The 21,003-nt window shown below is 71.3% G+C and overlaps 3 protein-coding genes across 4 annotated transcripts; all 3 read left to right on the top strand.

The window, feature by feature from the left end:
• The first annotated feature begins 1,066 nt into the window (after window positions 1–1,066).
• LOC114514458 (basic proline-rich protein-like) lies at window positions 1,067–2,611 on the top strand. The gene has a single exon (XM_028533617.1). It carries the CDS (start codon window positions 1,067–1,069, stop codon window positions 2,609–2,611), a length of 1,545 nt encoding a protein of 514 aa, XP_028389418.1.
• Window positions 2,612–2,755: 144 nt separating this feature from the next.
• Window positions 2,756–8,934, top strand: SCRT1 (scratch family transcriptional repressor 1). The gene is made up of 2 exons (XM_028533772.2): window positions 2,756–3,429; window positions 5,328–8,934. Exons 1-2 carry the CDS (start codon window positions 3,315–3,317, stop codon window positions 6,272–6,274), a joined length of 1,062 nt encoding a protein of 353 aa, XP_028389573.1. The 5' UTR covers window positions 2,756–3,314; the 3' UTR covers window positions 6,275–8,934.
• A 2,749-nt stretch (window positions 8,935–11,683) lies between these two features.
• On the top strand, window positions 11,684–19,839 carry DGAT1 (diacylglycerol O-acyltransferase 1). Of its 2 annotated transcripts, none has more exons than XM_036031605.1 (17): window positions 11,684–11,995; window positions 15,897–15,984; window positions 16,990–17,030; window positions 17,136–17,221; window positions 17,308–17,360; window positions 17,573–17,678; window positions 17,792–17,905; window positions 18,009–18,080; window positions 18,178–18,281; window positions 18,363–18,401; window positions 18,492–18,533; window positions 18,620–18,664; window positions 18,741–18,853; window positions 18,952–19,017; window positions 19,096–19,183; window positions 19,277–19,339; window positions 19,448–19,839. In XM_036031605.1, exons 1-17 carry the CDS (start codon window positions 11,781–11,783, stop codon window positions 19,601–19,603), a joined length of 1,491 nt encoding a protein of 496 aa, XP_035887498.1. In that variant the 5' UTR covers window positions 11,684–11,780; the 3' UTR covers window positions 19,604–19,839. The 2 variants fall into 2 exon arrangements, with proteins under 2 accessions (XP_035887498.1, XP_028389556.1); XM_028533755.2 differs by having other exon boundaries at window positions 11,766–11,995; window positions 18,000–18,080.
• Window positions 19,840–21,003: the final 1,164 nt, after the last annotated feature.

The raw sequence follows: 21,003 nt of genomic DNA, 5'->3' as shown, positions 1-21,003 counted from the left end.
GCAGGGTGCTGGCCACACAACACTTGGAGTCTGCCCTAAAGCCTCACCTTCCAGCGACAGGGGACCCGCTCAGGACTGGAGGCGGCACGCCCAGAAGCAGAGGGAGGCAGAGGGGCATCAAAGGGACATCTCCCCAGCCCCCTCTGGAGGAGGGCTGGGCCCGGCAGTGCTGTGCCAGGACTGGGGGGCAGAGTCCCCAGGGCTCAAAGCTGGGTCTGCTGGGGGCGCAGTGGAGTTGCCTGGGGACCCCAGTCTCCTCTGCAGCGATGAAGCCCCTCACACGCTCCCGCTCTGAGAGGCAGACATGCAGGACGGCCCCAGAGGACGAGGGCTGGAACCTTCCGAAGGAGCGAGAATCACCGACTGTCCTTTCCCAGCCCCTCCTCGCTGGACCCCAGGGCCGGGCCGAAGGACCTGGGGATGGATGGGGCGGAGAGTCGGGGCGAGGAGGCCAAGTAATTGAGGCGGCACATGTGCGCTGCGCACCCAGGGGGCTTCGGACCGATGGCCAGAGCCTGGGCCCAGCTGCCCCTCCCCGCCGGGCGCCCCAGGGGGTTGTGAGCTCCACCAGAGGGGCGAGGGCCAGGGCCGTCCGAACGGTCCCCCCGGGAGCACCCGGTGGCGGGGCACACGTGTCAGGGCCCTGACGCCTCCTCTTTCGAGAGCGTTGGGGGCCAAGGGGCTGGGGAAACTGACAGAGGGAGGCCGGGACGGGGACAGCGAGCGGATGCGGACGGCGGGGGACAGTGAAGGGCGACAGAGGAAAGAGGTGAAGATGGAGGGACAAAGGTCAGGGCCCGAGCGACAGGGCGACGGACTGACGCAGGGGGCGGCGGTGTGGTCGGGGAGCAGCCGTGGGGCGGGTGGTTCGGGCGGCGGCGGCGGCGGCGGCGCGAGGTGACGGATGGAGCCTGGCACGTGCCGCTGGCACCTGGAGGGCTCGTCCCGTAATGAGGCCTCGGTCCAGATGAGCCCCCAGCCCCGCAATCAAAATGCTAATTGGCCCCGAGCCTCCGGCTGCGCCTCGGCCGGGCCCCCCTGGGAGGGAGCGAGGACCAGCGGCTCGATGGATGAAGATCCCGGGACCCGCCCCCACTTCGGACCTCGCCGGCTGCGGCTCGGCGATAAGGGGGCGGCTGCGCTCCACCCCCGCCCCTCGGGAGCGCCTGCCACGCAAGATGAATATCCCGCCGCCGCCACGGCCCGGGCCGCCGGCCACAAAGCGGGCCTGCGGTCTCCGCCGCGTCCCGGCGCCGGGCTGGCTCGCCCCCACCCTCTCACGGCTCTTGGGTGGAGATGCGGGGGGGAGCGGGGCGCAGTGCGGGCTGCACCCGGCGCTGAGCTCAGCGATCTCCGCGCGCCCCCGCACGCGCGCCCCCGCCGCGGCCGCCCGCCGCGCGCTCCCGGCCGGTGCTCGCGGGCCCCGCACAAGGTCACCGTGTGCGGCGACGGGGGCGCGCGCACCCCGGCCTCGCCCGAGCTCCCGGCTCTGCCGCGCCGCGAGCCACCCCCGCGACCTTGGCCCCCCGCGACCGCAGGCCGCAGGGGCGCGCGCTCCGACGGCGGAGACCCGAGCCGCCCGGCCCGGCGGGGGCGGGAGAAGGGACAATGGCGGCTCCGAGCCCTAATAAGGGACATATGTCCCCGCGTGCTGCCATTGTGCGGCTCGGAAACGGCCCCCCCAACCCCGCACCCTCGCGCCCCGCCATTGGCTGCTGGGCCTGACGTCATGGGGGCCGCAATCTCGGGGCGGGCGGCCGCGGGCAGGGTTCCCCGCCTGGTTACCAGGCCGCGGGGTGGGGGTGGGGGCTGCAGCCGCGCGGAAGGGCGGAATGCCACCAATGGAGCCGAGTTTCTGGAGCCAGGGCACGGCAGCCCCTGTTCCGCCGCGCACGCCGCTCGCCGGGTCGCCGCCGCGCTCGGCCTCGGCCCCTGGGGAGAGCGGCGGGCGGAGGGAGCCTCGCCCGCGGGCGCGGGGTCAGCCCGGGTGACCGAGGGGCAGGGAGACACTGCGGCACGGGGCGCGCGCGGAGCCTGTCACTGCGCTTCCGCTGCCTCAGCACCCGCGCCCGCCCCGCCCGCCCCTGCGGGTCCCTGGCCTTCGCCCCGATGTGGGCGGGCGCGCGGGACCAGCCTGAGGTCGACCCGGCTCCCTTCCCGAAAGATCCCAAGTCCGGGGCTCGTGGGTCCCCGGCCGGTCGCCCCGTCTCCCCCCACCCCCGACAATGCCGCGGGTCGCGGGCTGCCGATCCCGGAGCTGCGCGGGGAACCACCGAATGCGGGGGCCGCGGCGTCCCCAGGACCCTTCCCAGGAGACCCCGGCCGGGCCCGGCCCAGCGCAGCCATTTCCGCCGCCCCGCCGCCCGCCCCCTCCCGCTGCTCCTCGGCTTTAAAAGCCGGAGGCTGGGCCGGGCCGCAGGCAGAGGCGGCGGCGGGCGCAGGAGGCCGGGCCCGGGAGCTGTCCGAGCGCCGAGCCCCGCCCCCGGAGCCCCCGTCTCTCCCCCCGTCTCCCTCGGCCCGCCCTCCCTGCGCACCCCTCCCCCCGAGGACCCCCGCCCCCCGCCCGCCGCCGCCGCCGCCGCCGCCGCTCGCTCGGGCTGCAGAACAATAAAGCGAGCCTCCCAGAGACCCCCGCCGAGGACCCCCGCCCGGCGGCCGAGCCCCCGCGGCCCGCCCCTCGCCGCCCGCGCCGGCAGAGCGCGCCCGGTCGCTGGCCGAGGTGCTGGCCGGGCCGGCGCTGGCCGCGGTGCTGAAGCTGCCGCCGCTGCCGCCGCCGCCGTGTTCGCCGGGCCCGGCGCCGCCACCCCCGGGGACATGGGGGGTCGCTGACTGAGGCTCCGCCGCGGCGGCGGGGGGGAGGGGAAGGGGGCCGTGGAGCCGGGCCAGCCCTGCACCCACCCGCAGCCTCCGGGCCCGGGACGGAGCCGCTCCCCCCTCCCGCCCCCCCAGCCTCCTCCCCCGCCTGTCCAGGGGCGGCACTGCGGGCTGGGAAGCCGGGACCAGAGCAGGGAAGGAAGGAAGGAAGAAAGGAAGGAAGGAAGGAAGGAGGAAGGAGGAGAGGAAGGAGGGAAGGAAGAGAAGAGACAAGAGCCGAAGGGCGAAGAGCGGAGCCGAGGAGGAAGGAAGGGGCAGAGGCGGAGGCGGAGGCGCAGGCGGGCGGAGAGGAAGGCGCTCCTGCGGCAGCACCCGAAGGCCGGAGTGGGGACCCGCGCTGCCTCCCGCCGCTCCTCGGATGGTGACGGGGCCTCGCCGCGGCCGCAGCCCCCCCGCGCCCCGGCTCCGCAGGCCCGCAGCGCCGGAGCCCCGCAGGAACCATGCCCAGGTCCTTCCTGGTCAAGAAGGTCAAACTTGACACCTTCTCCTCGGCGGACCTCGAGAGCTCCTACGGGCGCGCCCGCGGCGACCTCGGCGTGCGACTGCACGAGAAAGGTGCGAGCCGGGCTGAGGCCGGGGGCGGCGGGGGGCCCTGGGCAGAGCCGAGAGGGGTGGCCAGCCGGCGGGCCCGGGGGAGGGGCAGGGGCCCCGGCCCCAGGCGACAGACCCAGCGGGAGGCGGTGGCTGACCCCCGACCGACCGTGGGGTGGATGAGGATGGGGGCAGGGAGAGGGGCGCGCAGAGTCAGGCCAGAACCAGACCAGAACTGGCCCACGGCTGGACAGCGAAAGTGTTGGCGCTGAGGGAGGGTGGGGAGCAGGGGGCGCCCGCAGACCCACACTGACCCACACGGGGGCCCGTGCCGCAGGGACCCCTGCTGCCGTGACAGGCCCGCGTGCTGCATGCAGACCCACACCCAGAAGCCGGGGCCTGCCGGGCACCCTCTGCTCTTCCCCAGACCGCCTGCCAGGGCCAGCAGGGGCAGGTGTGAGCTCCAGGGAGCGGGCACGGGGTCCGGCGGGGCCGCCCACCTGTCAGGCTGAAGATGCCAGCAGAGGCGGCGGCAGGGTCCTCCCCGAAGCCAGGGTCAGGAAGAAGGATGTGGGCAGGGGAGGTCCAGAGTGCTGGAGGCAGGGGGAAGCTCTTTGTGTGCGGGTACCCAAGTTCAAGGACAACTGTTAGCTCGCAGGCCAGGGTGCCGGAGTGCCAGCAACATAGGGCGGCAGAACAAGTGTGACCTGCAGGAGCACGAACCTGTGTGTGCGCCTGTGTGCGCCCATGTGACTGCGTGTGGCCATGTGACTGCGCGTGTGTGTGACCCCGTGTGAGTGTGTGCCTGCCTGTGTGCCACTACATGGGGCCATGTGACTCCGGGGCCACTGTGCGCCCATGTGACTGGTAGCCCTGCTGCGAGTCGGTCCGGGCGGCTGCGGGTGTCCCGGGCCGGCGTGTGGCCCCCTGTGTGTGTGTGTGTGTGGGGGGCTCCAGGGCTGCTGGTGGCTGCGGTGGCCCTGAAGGAGCCAGAGTCTGCCTGGTGTTGAGTGTGCGTCTGTGGCTGAGGCTGAGAGATCCAACTTGCGCCTGGACAGCGACTGCAGTGACCAGCGTCTGGTCGCTGGGAAGGTGTCCCCTGGTGGACGCCCTGGCACTCTCCCTGGCTGCCTGGCCCGTCTCGGGAAGGTCCCCCCCCCGGGGGTTAGGGCCAGGGGAAAAGGGCAACGGGGACAAGGCGGGACCCAAGGGTGCAGGGTGACGGGAGAAAGTGCAGGGAACAGCAGAGTGGAGGGAGAGACAGAGGTCGGCAACCAGAAGGGGTCAAGCCCAGTGAGGTGAGAGGGTGGGGCCAGGGAGGGCTCCGGGGCCCGCGGGAGGAGCGCGTCCCCAGGGCTCACTGTGGGACCTAGAGCACCGGAGAAGGGCAGCGTCCGGGCCGGGAGCGGGCCCGCGCGGAGAGCCGGTGGGAACCCCGAAAGGCGGCAGCAGCGGGGTCCCTGGGCAGGAGCCGCCGGCTTTGTGCGCTGCGGGTCTGCAGTGTGTTGCATAATCAGAGAAAACTGCTGAAGTGGGGAGAACCTGAGGGGGAGGGGAAGGGGAAGGAGGGCGAGGGAAGCGCCGCCCCTCCCCCCTGACCTTGAGGCTCCGCGGAAGGGGGGCAGCCGCGCCGAGATGCGCGTCTTCCTCCCTCTGCGAGGGTGGGGCCGGCGGGAGGCGGGGGCGGAGCTGGGCCGGACTGGGTCTCATCTCTCCTCTCCTCTCCTCTCTTCCCCTCCCCGCCGCCTTCGCCCTCCTGCCCCGCGGCCCCCCGGCCCCTTCCCCTTTGTCCTTCTCCCGCTCCCTTCTTTCCGAACCCCGGCGTCTCCCGCCGCCCGCCCGCCCGTGTGTGTGTGTGTCTCGCCCGCTGCCCGGTTCCTTCCCCGCTGTCTGCCTGCCTGTCTGTTCGCCTCGGACCTCAGGATACCTCAACGACTACGCGGGTCCTGCCTCCGTCTACGATGGCGACACCGAGGCGGCCTTGCTTAAGGGGCCGTCCCCGGAGCCCATGTACGCTGCGGCGGTCCGGGGGGAGCTGGGCCCGGCGGCCGTGGGCTCGGCGCCGCCGCCCACCCCGCGCCCGGAGCTGGCCACGGCGGCGGGCGGCTACATCAACGGGGACGCGGCCGTCAGCGAGGGATACGCGGCCGACGCCTTCTTCATCACCGACGGGCGCTCGCGCCGCAAGGCCGCCAATGCCAACGCCGCCGCCGCCCCCTCCACGGCCTCGGCCCCCGACGGCGACGGCGGAGGCGGGGCTGTGGCAGGTGCGCGCGCCGTGGGGTCCGGCGGCCGGGCGAGCACACGCGCAGGGGCGGGCGCCGAGGCCCGCGCGGGGCCCGGGGCCGGCGGCGCAGGGGGCCGGCACGCCTGCGGCGAGTGCGGGAAAACGTACGCCACGTCGTCGAACCTGAGCCGCCACAAGCAGACGCACCGCAGCCTGGACAGTCAGCTGGCGCGGCGCTGCCCGACGTGCGGCAAGGTGTACGTGTCCATGCCGGCCATGGCCATGCACCTGCTCACGCACGACCTGCGCCACAAGTGCGGCGTGTGCGGCAAGGCCTTCTCCAGGCCCTGGCTGCTGCAGGGCCACATGCGCTCCCACACCGGCGAGAAGCCCTTCGGCTGCGCGCACTGCGGCAAGGCCTTCGCCGACCGCTCCAACCTGCGCGCGCACATGCAGACGCACTCGGCCTTCAAGCACTTCCAGTGCAAGCGCTGCAAGAAGAGCTTCGCGCTCAAGTCCTATCTCAACAAGCACTACGAGTCCGCCTGCTTCAAGGGCGGCGCCGGCGGCGGTGGCGGTGCCGGCGGCGGCCCCGCGGCCCCCGCGCCGGCCGCGCCGCAGCTCAGCCCCGTGCAGGCCTAGGGCGGCGGCGCCTCGGTCAGCTGGGTCGGCTCGCAGCAATACGGGCCCCCAGGGAAGTTTCCGCCGGCGCTCGGGTGGAGGGGCGGGAGGGTGGGCCCCTCCTCACAGCAATAGGGGGAGGGGGCCCCGCCCCGCCCGACAGGGGCCTCGCCGGCCCCTTCAAGCAATAGGGTCCCGAGGGGAGACCCACCCCGAGCTCCCTCCCTTCCCCTTCAGGGTGCCCCAGGCTTTTTCCCAGCAATAGGGTCGAGGAGACCCGGAACCGAACCTCATCTCCGAGTTAGGTTTCCGAAGACGGGGGTGGGGAGAGGTAGGGAGCGCCCCCTCCTCCCTCCTCTGCGCCCCTGGATCTTGTCGCAGAGACTCAGGGCTTCCCCACCCCTTCCCACGCCTTCCAGGGCCAGGCCTGCGGCCCAGACGTCCCGGGAGCCGGCCCCTCCCCCGCCACAGGCCCGGAAGGAGCAGGAGCGCGGCCTGCCGAGGAGGTATCGCCACTGCTCAGCCCTCGCTGACCCCCGGAGTGTTAGGCGCGTCGAGGACCGGGGAGGCAGGAGGACAGCGGCGCCCTTCCCCTCGGGTTCCCTCGGGGGCCTCAGTCCGGGCCGCTCTCTCGCCCTCGCCTCGCCTCCTCTGCCAAATCGAATTCTTCCAGCCCAGCTTCCCGGGCTCTGTCCTCCATAACGAATATAATGACGCATATCGAATCGCATGGACTTATCCGACCTCCTCCGATCCCCCGCTCCCGCCCAGCCCCGGGGCTCCCTCCCTCGTGCCCGGGCGCCCCGCGTTGGAGGACGGATTCCTGGGGCCCGGCAGGCAGGCCTGGGCACGGCCCTCCACACACACCTCTCGGTATTCGCTTCGCGGGTAGAGCCCCCTGGGGGGGTTGCGGACGCGTCGGGTTTCTTCCTTTCTGTATTTGTACGTTTTATTTGTGAACAGATTGCACTCGGGTCAGGGAAGGGGCGTGACGCCCCTTCCTTCCCACCGACGCCCGGGGCTTGGGATGTCCAGGATCACTTCCCCCGCCCCCGCACCCCGCCCCCGCCTGGGCCCCACCTCCTGGGAGCCTCAGGCCCCGCCTCTCGGAGGCCGGCCCCTCCCCCGAGCCCCAGGCCCCTCCCCCACTCTGTTGCCAACTTTCGCCCGTCTATGCCAAAGCCTCGGCGGCGACTCCGCCCCAAGGGCCCGCCCCATTGGCCGCCGCCTTTGTGACGTCACTGCATGCAGCCCCAACCCTCCTCCCCTCCCCCCCCGGGGCTGCCCGTTCCCTCCCCCTCTTAGTTAGTCCGATGCTGACTATAGAGCAATAATGCGCACTGCATGCGAAGCTGCCGCCGCCTCTAGAGTTACTGAGAATCAGGTATCCCCCTGCCCCGCCCACGCCCCACAGGCCCCTAGATCAGGGACGCTGCGCGGGGCCGGACGCGCAGACTTTCTTCCCCTCCTACTCCCCCCCGCCCGCCCCCCTCCCACGGCAGAGCCCGGCGGTGTAACGGTTCCAGGGGCGGGGGGGAGGGGATGGTTGCCCCCTAAACCCCTCCTTCAGTTGTCCATCACCCATTGACCGTTCATTGGGCACCTACTATGTGCCAGGCCCACTACTGAGTCTGCCGGGGCCGCGGCGAGCTGCGGGGGGCGTGCATATTCTGACAGGGGCTCCACGCTCTTGGGTGCACCAGGGACAGTGGCAGATGCAGACAGGGGCCGAATCCCCAGACCCGAACCCGCGCCCCACCCTCTCCACCCACGCCGGGACAGTGCTGGGCGCAGTCGGTCTCTGCCTTCGACTTGGGCCTGGCGTTCTCAGCCCGGTGGCAAACACCTAGAACCCCAGGGCCCAGGGCTGCCAAGGCCGCCCACACCCACCCAGCACTTCCACGCTCTGGCTCCCAGCGCCGCCCTGCTGGGCCAGGGCCCCAGGACAAATGGAAAGGTGCACGCTGGAGCTTACGACTTGGTCAGCCCCCTCCCCGTGGGCACCAAGCCCCGCTGCTGCCCAGCTGCATCCGCACGGGGGGGGGGGGAACCCGAGGGCCCAGCAGAGCAGGGCCCACATCCCAGACCCCCTACATCCCAGCTCCGTACCCACACAGCCCCCAGGCCGGGACCTGCCCTCCTGTGTCAGGCACACCCGCATGCACACACACACACACACACACACAGGCACCCTCCCTCTCCCCTCCCCTCCCACGCCTGTCTACCTACCTAAGGAGAAGGCCGGAGGGCCGTGGGCCGGCCAGGGCCTCCTGCTTCTCCCCATACCGCGCCGCCGTGGAAAGCCATGGGCCCCCTCCTGCCCCCATAACTAAGCAGCACAATAACCGACTTAGCGAATTCAGGTAGAAGGAACGTTTAGGTAGCACCTATTTTGTACTGATTCTACAAGTAGGGCCCGAGATGCGGGGGCCCTCGGGTGGGGGCTGCGGCCGCCGGCCCGCCCTGCCCCCACCTCCGCCTGCGCCCCGCCGCCTTGTACATACTCCCACCCGGGACAGGCCGGGATTTTTACTCGGGCCGCGCCCCTCTTCCGCCCCCGTTTGGGGCCGGGCCGGCCGGACAGACGGACGGACGGACAGACCTCCTTCCTAAGCACAATAGCACCAGCTCCCCGGAGCACCGCACCTCCACGAGGAGAATAAACGCCACTCTTGATAGAACTTGGAGTGTCGGCTGGTGTATCCGGGGCCGGGCCCGCTCCACAGGGGACATCTGGGGGGGCGCCGTTCCGGCGTTGCTGTGCCCTGGAGTGCGGGTGGCACAGGCCCAGTGCTGGGAGTGGCAGCCGTTCTCGCAGCCCCGGGGGCACGCAGCTGCCTTTGGCTAGGGTGCACCCACGCCCCCGCCCCCTTTTGCAAGACAGTTATCGTCTACCCCGAGGTGGTGGTGGGGGGGCTTCAAGCCCCAGGGGCATTCCTCTCCCCGAGGCAAAGCACTGGGCACTCCTCCTGTGGCAGGCGAACCTACTCTGTGCCAGGAACTGGAGGGGCCAGGGACCCAGCGTGTGGTCAGGCCCAGCTCCAGGCGGTTCCCGAATGGCCAGGGCAGGCACAGCAGCACCTGCGGTGCGATGGCCCCGAGCTGCCCCCACGATCCCAGGAGGGGTTCCTGCTGCCCCAGCGGGACTGACAGCCTCCAGCAAGGCCTCTGGAGGCCGGTGGAGAAAATGGGGGTGGAACAGGGTGAAAAGGGTGTGAGGCCTGATTCCTTCCTGCAGCCCTCTGCCCACGTCCCGACCCTCAGACTTGGGGGATAGGTTCCCGCAGTCTGAGGAGAGGCCTCCGCGGTCTTGGGGAGGAGGTGCCTAGGGCCAGCGAGGCTTCCACAGCCACCCACAGCCCTCGGGTTCTGGAGAGGATGAGTTGAGTTGGGGAGATGAGGGGTGGGGCTGTAATGGGTGGGGACAGCCCAGGGACAGGGATCCCTCACCCCAGCAGTGCCCCCTGACACCCCGATAGGCAGGCAGGAGCTGAGAGGCCCAGAGTCCTGGAGACGTGGTTAAACTAGGTCAGCACAAGGGCAGCACGGCTGCTCCCATCGTGGCAGGGGGTGGGTCCACCCAGACTCCATCCGGTGGACAGTAGGGGAGCTTGACCTGCAGCGGGTCAGAACGCGTGGGCCTGCTGCTCAGGGTGGGGCTTACATGGGCCCCGCCCCCCAAGTCCCCTGCCGGTACCGAGGTTCTGCCTCATTGGTGCGCTCACAGTCCGTGCCTTCCCATTGGCTCGCGCGGCCCTGCTTTTTTTTCTGCTCTCCACTCCAGTGCGGGAACCTTGGCTTCCCCCTAAGCCCGGTCCCCGGTACATTCTGGACACGTCAGCCCACCGCCACTTGCCAGCAGACCGCTGGGAACCAGGACGAGGACACTCTCATCCACCTCCTTCACGACCCTGCACTTCTCGTTGGCTACCGTGCTCGGCCTCTGCGAGCCTACTGCCGCCCGAGCCGTCGGTCTTCTCCTCCAGTCCGCGTGCCAGCCCGGCCCATCCTTCTGGGGTTTTTTTGCTCTGTATTGGGGAAGGAGAAGGCCAGAAGGCGCTCAGGGACACGTGGGCGCCAGTGCAGGTCTTCGCTCTTCGCAGCCTGGGAAATGGAGCGAGGAGGGAGCGGCAGAGCTCCCAGGGCTCACCCTTACTCTTCGGCCTCCCAAGAGGACCCTCTCCTTTGTCTTCCCTCCCTTGGGATCAGTGCCCTGCCTGTCCTGGGTCGGCTGACAAACAGAGGAACGTTTTTGGAGACTGGATAGGAGACGGGGCCGATCCTGACCCGTCGAGGCTGGGCCACGTGGGCGCGCGAAGGCTTCTCTCCCTCCCGTCAGGGCGGCCTGCAAGCAGGCTGCTCGAGGAAACCTGCCAGGTAGCCCCAGCCTGCCAGGTAGGGATACCAGGATGACATCGGCTCCAGAGAGGCCGGTGGCAGCAGGAATGCGTCACCAGGGAGCCTGGGCGTCCTCGTAGAGGTGGTGGTGCGGGGGCGAGCCAGGCCCATAGAAGAGGCCACTGACCTAAGGCTGAGCCTCTGGGGTTATTGGCTTCTGGAGAGGTGCTCTCCTCATCACGGCTGATGGGCTGTGCCGCTACAGATTTCTTGGGTAAACCAGGCCTGAGCCTCCGGGAAGCTCCTGCACCCCGAGATCCATGCCGCTTACATGCCATGCCCCGTGCAGGATGCGGGGCGAGCCGAGATGGGACGCAGACTCGCCCACCTGCGTGCTGCATGTCTGTGTTCGTGCATTAGTTGTTCTACCTAACGACGGGGGAGACCGCACGAACTGTGCAATGACACAGAAGCCTCTGGGTCCGTGACCCGACACCCCAGGCTCCCCACGCCCTGGCTACACTAGCCCGGCCGGGAAACGCGGAGGGCCCGCAGGTTTTTGGACGCGGGGCTGGAGACCGGTTGCAGGGGGCGTGAAGGGGCGTGGCCACAGCGGAGGCCCGCGGCTGGGCGGGCGTCCGGTCTGGTGGTCACTACGGTCCTGCTCCGCGACTGCGCGCTGGGTGGTGGGCGCGGCGAGTCCCCGCGGACGGGGCTCCGGCCGGCGGCCGGACGGTAACGCATGACGCGTTTCTTGACCACCCTCCACCCCACACTCCGCGCCTGAGTTTATGGAGAAGCCGTGGGGCAGACCGGCGGCCAGCGGAGGCGCGCGGCTGCCACCAAGCCAGCGGTCCTCCGAGACGCCGGCGCCCGGGACGGCAGGGCCGCCGCCCGCCACCCGCCGCCGCCGCGGCCTTCCAGGCGGCGCCGGGCGACCACGACTCCCAGGGAGCCCCGCGCGCGCGCGCGGACTGCGGACGGGCGCGCGCCCCGGCCGCCCGCCACTGAGCGGCTCGCGGGGCGGCGCGGCGGCGGCGGCCTGTGGGCGGGCCCGGCCGCGCGCGGGCTACGGCGGCCGGCAGGGGGCGGTGGCGGCGGTTGGCCTTGGGTCCGGAGGCGGGGCCCAGGGCCTCCGGCGCTTAGAGCCCCGCGGGACACGACTCGGTGGCAGTGTGCGGGCTGAACCATGGGCGACCGCGGCGGCGCGGGTGGCTCCCGGCGCCGGAGGACGGGGTCGCGGCCCTCGAGCCAGGGCGGCGGCGGCGGCGGCGGCCCCGCGGCGGCGGCGGAAGAAGAGGTGCGGGACGTGGGCGCCGGGGGCGACGCGCCGGCCTCGGCCCCGGCCCCAGAGAAGGACAAGGACGGAGAAGCGGACGCGGACTGCGGCCACCGAGATCTGAGGTAGCGGGGCCGCTGACTCGTAGCCTCTGACCCCTGGCCTGGGCCCCTGCTACCCTCCCCAGTCCCTCCGGCGTGGTCGCAGCGGGGCGGTTCCGCTTCCGAGAGCCTGGCCCCCGGGCTTGGCGTAGGCAGGTGCCCCGCTCGGGTTCCCCGGGGAAACTGAGGCCCGGGGGGTGGGGCGCCTGCCGAGGGCACTCGCGGGGGCCGCAGGGGGGAGCCGTGCGCACATCCCCAGGTGGGTCCGGTGCGCGTCCCGGGGCGAGTGGGGCGGCTGGCGCTGCAGGCGGGCGGGCTCCAGCTTGCACAAGTTTTCCTCTGTCCGGAAGGAGACGGAGCGGACGGGGCGCTCTGACACGAAGGGGGTCCCTCCTGAGGGCTGTGAGGGGGGCCTTGGGGGTGGAGGAGGGGTTCCGGCTGGGGAGGGGGACAGCGGGAGGCCGGGCGGCCTGAGGCCGGGAGCAGCAGCGGCAGTGGGAAGCTCTCCGGTCCTTAGAGGAGGACCCGGCCCGTTCCTTTCCCGGCCCCTCCATCCCTCCCTCCCCAGCGCTTGGCCGGCCTGGGCCAAGCTTGTGTTGCCGCAACAAGTGCTTGCCGCAGGGGCAGCTTGGGTCCTGGTGCGGGGACAGGAGAGGGGTTTGAAGTGGGCCTGCCCGCAGGTGCGGGACGGGCAGGCCTGCGGGGGGGGGGGCGGGGGGCGGGGAGGTTGGTGCACGCGGAGGCTGCCTGGACTCTGGCTCTCTCTTCCACCTGGCTCCAGGTGGTCCCTTTGCGCCCTCTGGCCTTCACTTGGCCCCAGGACCCTCGGGGGCTCTGGCTTTGGGCATGGCTATGGAGCAGGAAGTGGGCAAGGATTTGTCCTCTTAGAGACAAGAACAGAGGCTTTCTTCAGGGCGCCTGGCAAGGGGTGGGCCAGGGCGGCCGGGTGTGGGCGCTGCTCCTGCCCTTGGGGCGCTCACAGCGCCCCCAGGAGATAAGATAATCTCAGCACAGAGCCCTGTGAGCAAAGGTCAGACTCCAAGTTCACGCAGGCTGGGTCCCGGAGGAAGGCCGCTCTACGGAGAGGGGTGCTTGCTCCCTGTGTGGGGGTGCTGCTGAGGCCAGCTGGGAAGGATGCGCATCCTGGGGTGCCTCTGTCAGCTCCCCGAGCTGCCCTCACTGGGGCTGGGGACACGGCAGCCCCCTGGCCCCCGCCCTCGGGGCACTTGGGTCCCCCCCCCGTGAGAGGGGCGCTGGCTCTGGGCCCCGCCGCCACTCGGGAGGGGCAGGCACTTCCTCGATGGGCCAGGTGGCCAGAGCCTCTCCTGTGCGTTCTCCCGCCCAGTGGGGTGAGCAGGAGCCCAGCCCGTCCACCCCGGGAGTCTGGGCCCCTGGGAAGAGGAGCAGCACATGGCAGGGACGGGCCTGCCCGGGGCCGGAGCGGGAGCTGGTGACCACAGTCCCCTCCTGGTGCCCAGGACTTTGGGTTATGTGTGTCTGTGCCTCCAACCAGCTGCCGCCGGGTCCGGGCCCCCGGGGGCTGTGGCCAGGGCATGGGGGTGGCAGAGCCTGCCTTGCTCTGGCTGCCTCCCTAGGTTTTGGCCCGTGGCACACCGGCTTGTCACCCTCCTGCAACCTGCCTGCCCTCTCCCAGAGCCTCCTCGCCCCGCCCTGCACTTCCTGCTCACCTGGGCCTGGGCCGGCGGGCGGGCTCTGGGCGTGAGTGTGCTAGTTCGTTTCCCCCAGCCCCGGGCTAGGGTGTGGCTGCCCTGCCTTCGGCTCCCCCCCTCGCAGCAGGGCCGCACGCCCCCTGGGTTCACAGCTTTCCCAGGGCGTGTGCTCCTGGGCCGTCCTCTGCCCCACCCTTTCCAGCAGGGCCAGAGAGCGGGGTGCCCACCGGCCACGTGGCGCCCCAGGGCCTGGCCCAGAGGCTGGGCGGGAGAAGTGCTGAGGGGGCGGCATCTGGGCGGTGGGCTGGCGCCCCGCCCCCTCTGTGTCCTGCGTGGGCCAGGAGCCGGACCCAGTGGTCTCAGGCGTGGTTCGCACCTGGGGGCCGTGCCTCTGGGCAAGATTTGAGCCTCGTCGAGCCTCAGTTTCCCTGTGTGCCCGCCTCCCAGTGCTGATGTGAGGGTCGCGCAAGGGGACACGTGTGACGAGTTAGGGTGGCCCTGCCGGCCGGGGGCCCGGGGAGCGGGACCACCGCAGGCACTCGGGTGCGGGCCGCCCCAGCAGCAGCAGCGGCAGCAGCGAGGGTGACCCCTGCAGCCCTGAGGGGGTGGCCGGCCCTGCCGCCCACGCAGGCGTGCCCGTCTGCTCTCCGGCTCCCTGCGGCCGACTGTGGTGGCGGGTCCTGGGCTTTCTGCCCTGGGCCGAGGCCTCTGACCGAAGGGGAAGGGGGCTGCCTGGGGTTGGGGAGGATCATGGGGCCGGCTGGGGAAGGTCTGAGAGTTCTGTGACGCAATTTCGCGTCAGATTGAAAAACGACACCGTTTCTCCACCTTCATCCTCGTCTTGGAGGTGTTGGTGGCCCAGGGGGCAGGGGTCACAGTGTTGTGACACAGCCTGAGGGCGTGCCCAGCCAGCACCTCCGGAGGCGGCCTTGGGCCCGTTCCAGTGGAAGCCCCAGTGGGCATGAACTTGGCCGAGGGTGCCAGGGACAAGCTCAGAGACCACCCTCTTTGGGGGGGGGGCTTGGCCCCCCTCCCGCTTTACAGAAAGGCAGGTGCCCAGACTCCGAGGGCCCTGGGTGGAGGTCCCAGCCTCGCCAGGAGGCCCGGGAGGAGCCTGGGCAGCGGGGGCGAGGGGGCCCGGCCTGTGGTGGGGCGAGGCACAGACCACGGCTGGGGAGCACAGGTGGCTCCTGCACACCACCCTGGCCGAGGAAGGCCGGCCAGCATCTTGGCTTCTTGGCCCCTCGCCTCCCAGCTGAGTGCTGACCCCCCACAGCCGGGCCGGCACTGGGTCCCCCGCCCTGACCGGAGCCCTGGAGCCCACTCCCCCGTCTGCCGGTCTCTGGAGACGGAGACAAGTGCAGGAGGAAGGGGGCCCTGGCCTCCCTCTTACAACACTGCAGGCCTTGGCCAACGCCTGTGGGGCTTCCTGCGGCCCACTGCGGGGGTGAGGCCGGGCCCCTCCTCCGCCGCTGGCCCCCTGAGGGTCTGCCGATGTGTCCCCCTCCCAAGCCCTGGGGGTGGGGGTTCTGCACACTTTTGTGAGAGACCCCCCATCGGCGCCTGGCCGCCCCGCGGCCTGTCCATCAGGAACACAGTGCTTCCCCGTGGTCAGCCTGGCACAGCTGTCCCTCCTCCACGCGGGGGGAGGCCACAAGTGCACGAGGCTGCTGGGCCTCATCGGGCTGGGGGCTCAGCTGGCCCTGGGCCCGGTCCCTGTGCCCACTCAGACCTTTGTGGGCCAAGTGTGAGGAGGAAGCGGGTTTCGGTGGGGACCCCTCGGCTTGCTGGGCGCCGGGAGGAGCTGGCCGAGCAAAGTGGATCTGCCTCCCGCCCCCGCCTCCGTCCAGCACCGCTGGTGGGCCCACCGACGCCTGGGGTGGGGCCCTCTGTGGGCCGTCACCACTCCATGGCCAGTGAGAGGGGCGGCAGCCGGAGGCCTCCGGGGAGTGAGACTGGGCTCCTGGTGTGGGGCCCTCCGGCCTGCGCAGTCCCTGGCGGGGCCAACTTGCCCCGCCTGCAGCCTGCCCCTGCCCAGCGCGTGGAGGGACAGGCCCTGGGAGGTTCCTCTCAGACTGTAAGTGGGGCGTAGGGAGTGCAGGCAGAAGAGGGGGTGGGTGGGGGGTGGGACCACCGCTGTTGGGCCGGGATGGATGAGCCCCCAGGAATCCGCCAGGGTGCCGACCTGCCCTGGAGCGTGCAGGTGCGGGCAGCCTGCGGCCCCCCGAGGCCCTCACTCCCTCTTGCCCTGCCAGGTGCCACCGCCTGCAGGATTCCCTGTTCAGCTCGGACAGCGGCTTCAGCAACTACCGCGGCATCCTGAACTGGTGTGTGGTGATGCTGGTGAGCAGGCTGGTGGCCCGGGCGGGGGTGTCGCTGGAGTCCGGCCCTCGTCATCTGCACACGGAGCTTCTGGGGCTGGGGCTGGTGCGGGAGGCCTTGGTGCTGGGAGCTGTGGCTGAGGGTCACGGGGCGAGCGAGGAGGGGCCAGGGTGGGTGGCTGGGCCTGGGTGGGGGGCCTCAGGGCTGCAGACGGGGAGGGGGCGCTCTGCGGGCGTGGGCTTCCCCGGCGGTGCGTGTGCGTGCTCGTGCGCGGGGTCCGGGGAGCCTCTGCCCCCGAGTGGCCCCCGTGGGTGCGGGGCCCCTCGCCCGCCCAGCCTGGGGTTTGGTGCAGCAACTCCAGCCCTGGCTCCGAGGGCCCCCAGCCTCCCTCCTTCAGTCTGGCTCGTGGGTGCCCCCCTGGAAGGGTCCTCTGCCTGGCCCTATGGCCTAGTGGAGGCCCCTGCCTTGGGCCCAGGTCCTGCTGGAGCCTCGCGGGGTGGGACCCGCAGTCCTGGCTGCGGGGCGGCTGGAGGGCGGGGATCGCAGAGGCGTGGGCAGGGCGGGGCAGAGGACAAGGGCTGCCCGGGGCCCAGCCCCCACCGCGCAGGGCTGATGTGGCCGCAGGCCTTCGACCCTCACCCTGACCCACACGAACACGCCTGCCTCCGGGTCAAAGGCAAGGTCCTGCGGCTGCCTGCGTGGAAGGGGTGCCAGGCACGGCCTCACCCCCCTGTCGGGGGCCCTAGGAAGCGCCCTGGGGAGCCGTGGGGGGCACACTGCCTGGTGGGTGAGAGGCCGGCTGGGCGAGCGGACGTTCTCAGGAGACGTGTCCTCGTCCTCGTCTCCGGGGGCCGCTGCTGGCCTGGGCTGGGCGTGTGGCCGGGCCGGGCAGCCGGGCAGCACGAGCGTCCTGCAGCCCCACAGCCTTTCCCCTGCTTCTGCAGCCTCTGCCACCCCCACCCCGACGGCCCGTGGGCCCTGTGCTCAGGGCCGCTGCCCTGCCCTGCCCTCCCCTCTCCCTTGCAGATCTTGAGCAACGCGCGGCTGTTTCTGGAGAACCTCATCAAGTGAGTGCCCCGCCCCCTCCCCCCAGGCCCCAGCCCCGGGACCCAGTTGCACTCACTGCCAGCTCAGGCCCCTCCCCCAGCTCAGGCCTTGACCCCGCCCCCCAGGTACGGCATCCTGGTGGACCCCATCCAGGTGGTGTCTCTGTTCCTGAAGGACCCCTACAGCTGGCCTGCCCTATGCCTGGTCATCGGTGAGCTGGGCGCGGAGGGGGCTCCGGTGGGGCTGGGGCTCGGGCTCACCGGAACCTGAACTTGCCCCACGGTCTTCCGTCCTCAGCTGCCAATGCCTTTGCGGTGGCTGCCTTCCAGGTGGAGAAGCGCCTGGCGGTGGTAAGCAGCGCCCTCACACCCCCGCCCCGGCCAGAGACCTGCCCCTCCCCGGGCCTGGACGTGGCTCAGGGTGCCGCCTGCCCCACGGGGCTTCGGGCTGTGCATGGCTTCCCGGGAGGGGCTACGCCCTGGGTGTGACGACAGCCTTTCACTGGGGGGACCCTTGTCCAGGGAGTGGGGCCCCTGGCTGAGCGCTGCTCCCCGCCCCCCAGGGTGCCCTGACGGAGCAGGCAGGGCTGCTGCTGCACACGGCCAACCTGGCCACCATCCTCTGCCTCCCCGCGGCCGTGGCCTTTCTGCTGGAGTCCATCACTCCAGGTGCCCCCCGCCCCTCCCCTGTCCCAGCCTGACGTGGGGAGCCAGGGGGGGACCCGGGGTGGCTCTCCCGTGGATGGTGCGGGGCCCTCGGCCTGAGCCTGCTTCTCCCGCAGTGGGCTCTGTGCTGGCCTTGGCCGTGTACACCATCCTCTTCCTCAAGCTGTTCTCCTACCGGGACGTCAACCTGTGGTGCCGAGAGCACAGGGCCAGGGCCAAGGCCAAGGCCGGTGAGGCTGCCCGCCGCGGGGTGGGGGTGGGGGTGGGACCTGGACGGCGGCGGGGCCTCACCTTCCATACCCCTCCCCCCTCCGCTGGCTCCAGCGTCCACAGGTAAGAAGGCCAACGGTGCGGCGGCCCAGCGCACGGGCGCCGTGAGCTACCCGGACAACCTGACCTACCGAGGTGAGGAGCCTGCAGGGCCGGCCCCAGGGAGGGCGGCTGGGGGCAGTGCGGGGGCAGCGGGCCAGGCCCCGGTGCCAGCCCCGCCCTCCCTTTCCAGATCTGTACTACTTCCTCTTCGCCCCCACGCTGTGCTACGAACTCAACTTTCCCCGGTCCCCTCGCATCCGAAAGCGCTTCCTGCTGCGGCGGCTCTTTGAGATGGTGAGGCTGGGGGGCGGCGCGGGGCTGGGGGGCTGCCAGGTGCCGGAGGCTCAGCCGGCTGCTCTCTTCCTCCTCCCCCAGCTGTTCTTCACCCAGCTGCAAGTGGGGCTGATCCAGCAGGTTCGTGGGGCAGGGCAGGGTGGGGTGGGCGGAGGGGGTCTCACCGGGGTGCCCCGTGGGCAGGAGCTGACGCTGGGCCCTCCTTTGCAGTGGATGGTCCCCACCATCCAGAACTCCATGAAGCCCTTCAAGGTGAGGGGCCAGGCTTCCCTGCGGCTGGGGGGCTGGGGGCTGGGGGCGCGGGGGCCCAGGGAGCCTGCTGAGCCTTGTGCCCACAGGACATGGACTACTCGCGCATCATCGAGCGTCTCCTGAAGCTGGCGGTGAGCACGCTGGGCAGTGGGGCGGGCACGGGGCGGGGGGGGGCCGGGCTGGGACCCCACATCTCCTCCCGCGCAGGTGCCCAACCACCTCATCTGGCTCATCTTCTTCTACTGGCTCTTCCACTCCTGCCTGAACGCCCTGGCCGAGCTCATGCAGTTCGGAGACCGAGAGTTCTACCGGGACTGGTGGTGGGTGACCTTGGTGGGGGCGGGGGCGGGGGTGGGGGTGGGGGCGGGGGCTGGTCCCTGTCCAGGTGCCCCCTCACCGCCCGCTCTCCTGACCCCAGGAACTCCGAGTCGGTCACCTACTTCTGGCAGAACTGGAACATCCCTGTGCACAAGTGGTGCCTCAGGTGGGTGTGCGGGTGTGGCGGCCAGGGGCTGGCTCCTGGTGGGCCTGGGCGCCTGCCCACACACCCCTCTCTCCCCAGACACTTCTACAAGCCGATGCTCCGGCGTGGCTACAGCAAGTGGGTGGCCAGCACTGGGGTGTTCCTGGCCTCGGCCTTCTTCCACGAGGTCAGTGGTCTGTGGGCGTCCTGCCTTGGGCCCGGAGCCGGGTGGCCGTGGTCCTGAGACCAGGCTGACGCCCATCCCCCCCCCCCCCCCCAGTACCTGGTGAGCATCCCTCTGCGCATGTTCCGCCCCTGGGCCTTCACCGGCATGATGGCTCAGGTAAGCACACACGGCCCCACCCCCCTGACCCCCATCCTCTCGCCCGCACCTGGGGCAGCCAGCCCCGTGGTCGCCATCGCCACCTGACCGCGCACCCTCTGCCCCCAGATCCCGCTGGCCTGGATCGTGAGCCGCTTCTTCCGGGGCAACTACGGCAACGCGGCGGTGTGGCTGTCCCTCATCATCGGGCAGCCGGTGGCCGTGCTCATGTACGTGCATGACTACTACGTGCTGCACCACGAGGCCCCGGTGGCCGGCGCCTGAGCCCGCGCGCCCGCGCTCCTCACTGCCGTCTCGCCTGCCTCCCCGCCCCCGCCTGCGTGCTGGGGGGTGCCGGCCGCCCGCCGCGTCCTCCTGGCCCTCAGGAGGCCTCTCTGCCCCTATGGGGCTGCCTCTCTCCCTCTTGGGAACGGGAGACCCAGCACAGGCTGGCACCCCGAGAACCTGTGCTGATCCTGCCCAAGGGTCTGAGGGTTTCAATAAAGTGCTCTCCAGAGTGACCCTGGCCTGCTGGGGGTGCTGGGCTGGTGGAGGTGACGGCCACACCACGAGGCCCAAGGGCCCTTGGCTGCAGGGAGATGCTCCTGGGATGGGGACCTTGGTCCCGTGGGCCCTCCTGGGGCTGGTGCCCAGGGGGAGGCTGCCAAGCTCACTCTCGGGCCAGTGCCCTTGGGGGGGGATGGGGGGGGGCAGACCGTCAGCCACACCTCCAGCGGCAGCTCCCCCTGCCTAGAAAGGCTCGTTTAGGCCGACTTCCAGTCCAGCCCTGCCCATTTCCCACGTGTGGGGTGGGGCTCAAGTGGGGCCTGCAGCCTTCCTAGAAGCGGACCTTGGTTTGGGGCAGGAGGCCAGGCCGTGGAGGAGTCAAGGGTCAGCACTGGCTCTTCCTTAGTGGACGTGTCCGCAGCAGAGGCCGGAGTGCAGGCGCCAGCTGAGCAGGTGCCCACACTGACCTGGGAGGGGCACCTCCACCTCTTCCACACCTGTCTCCCTGCCCCTGGCGCTGGGTGGCCCTCACAGTGCAGCCCTTGGGACCCTGCCACCAGCAGGGAGGGTGGGAGGCAGTGTGGGTCTGCGGGGGCAGGGGCAGGGGTCCCAACTGGGGCACCGCAGGCCAGGCTGCTGTCTCAGGAAATGCCCCCACCCCAACCAGACGCTGCTCAACCCCAAGCCTTCGCCTGGCCCAGAGGTGGGGGAGGGAAGGGGCCTAGCTGGGGGTACCTTTTGGAACCCAGAACGAGGCAGCATCTCTCTGGCCCCCCCCACCCAGAGGAGGATGGTGAACAGTGAGGCAACTGGGGCGCCAGACATCAGGAGTGCTGTGCCCCCCCGCCCCCGCCGGCGGAGCCCAGGACAGGCAGTGGGCTGGGACTGCCTCCCCTTCCCGTCGGCCAGCGCTGCTCCTGCCCTAACGCTGGCACGGCGCCGGGGGCGGGGGGGGGGGGGGGGCTCTGCTGGGAAGGCAGGCAGGTGGGCCCCCGGCGGGGACACCTTGGGGCCCAGGAGGCCTGGCAGCACAGACCCCTCCCAGGCCCTTGAAACTGAGCATGCCCCGGTGTGGTGGAGCCAGGTGGGCCCAGGCCCTCACTCAGTGCCCCCTGGGAGGAAGCGGACACAGGAGACCAAGGTGTAGAGCCTGTCCTTTATAGATCTCTGCCTGTCTC

Source organism: Phyllostomus discolor, chromosome 7 (assembly GCF_004126475.2).
Source record: "Phyllostomus discolor isolate MPI-MPIP mPhyDis1 chromosome 7, mPhyDis1.pri.v3, whole genome shotgun sequence".
Taxonomy (NCBI): Eukaryota; Metazoa; Chordata; class Mammalia; order Chiroptera; family Phyllostomidae; genus Phyllostomus; species Phyllostomus discolor.
The sequence above is the reverse complement of the archived record's forward strand: the minus strand, read 5'-3'. Positions and strand labels throughout refer to the sequence as shown.

Bases quoted from the DNA above. Each gene is read 5' to 3' on its own strand.
- SCRT1 (XM_028533772.2), top strand. From the start codon at position 3,315: ATGCCCAGGTCCTTCCTGGTCAAGAAGGTCAAACTTGACACCTTCTCC. The intron at 3,430-5,327 runs GTGCGAGCCGGG...CTCGGACCTCAG, and splicing joins CGTGCGACTGCACGAGAAAG to GATACCTCAACGACTACGCG.
- LOC114514458 (XM_028533617.1), top strand. From the start codon at position 1,067: ATGGATGAAGATCCCGGGACCCGCCCCCACTTCGGACCTCGCCGGCTG.
- DGAT1 (XM_028533755.2), top strand. From the start codon at position 11,781: ATGGGCGACCGCGGCGGCGCGGGTGGCTCCCGGCGCCGGAGGACGGGG. The intron at 17,361-17,572 runs GTAAGCAGCGCC...CCCGCCCCCCAG, and splicing joins TGGAGAAGCGCCTGGCGGTG to GGTGCCCTGACGGAGCAGGC. The intron at 19,340-19,447 runs GTAAGCACACAC...CTCTGCCCCCAG, and splicing joins TCACCGGCATGATGGCTCAG to ATCCCGCTGGCCTGGATCGT.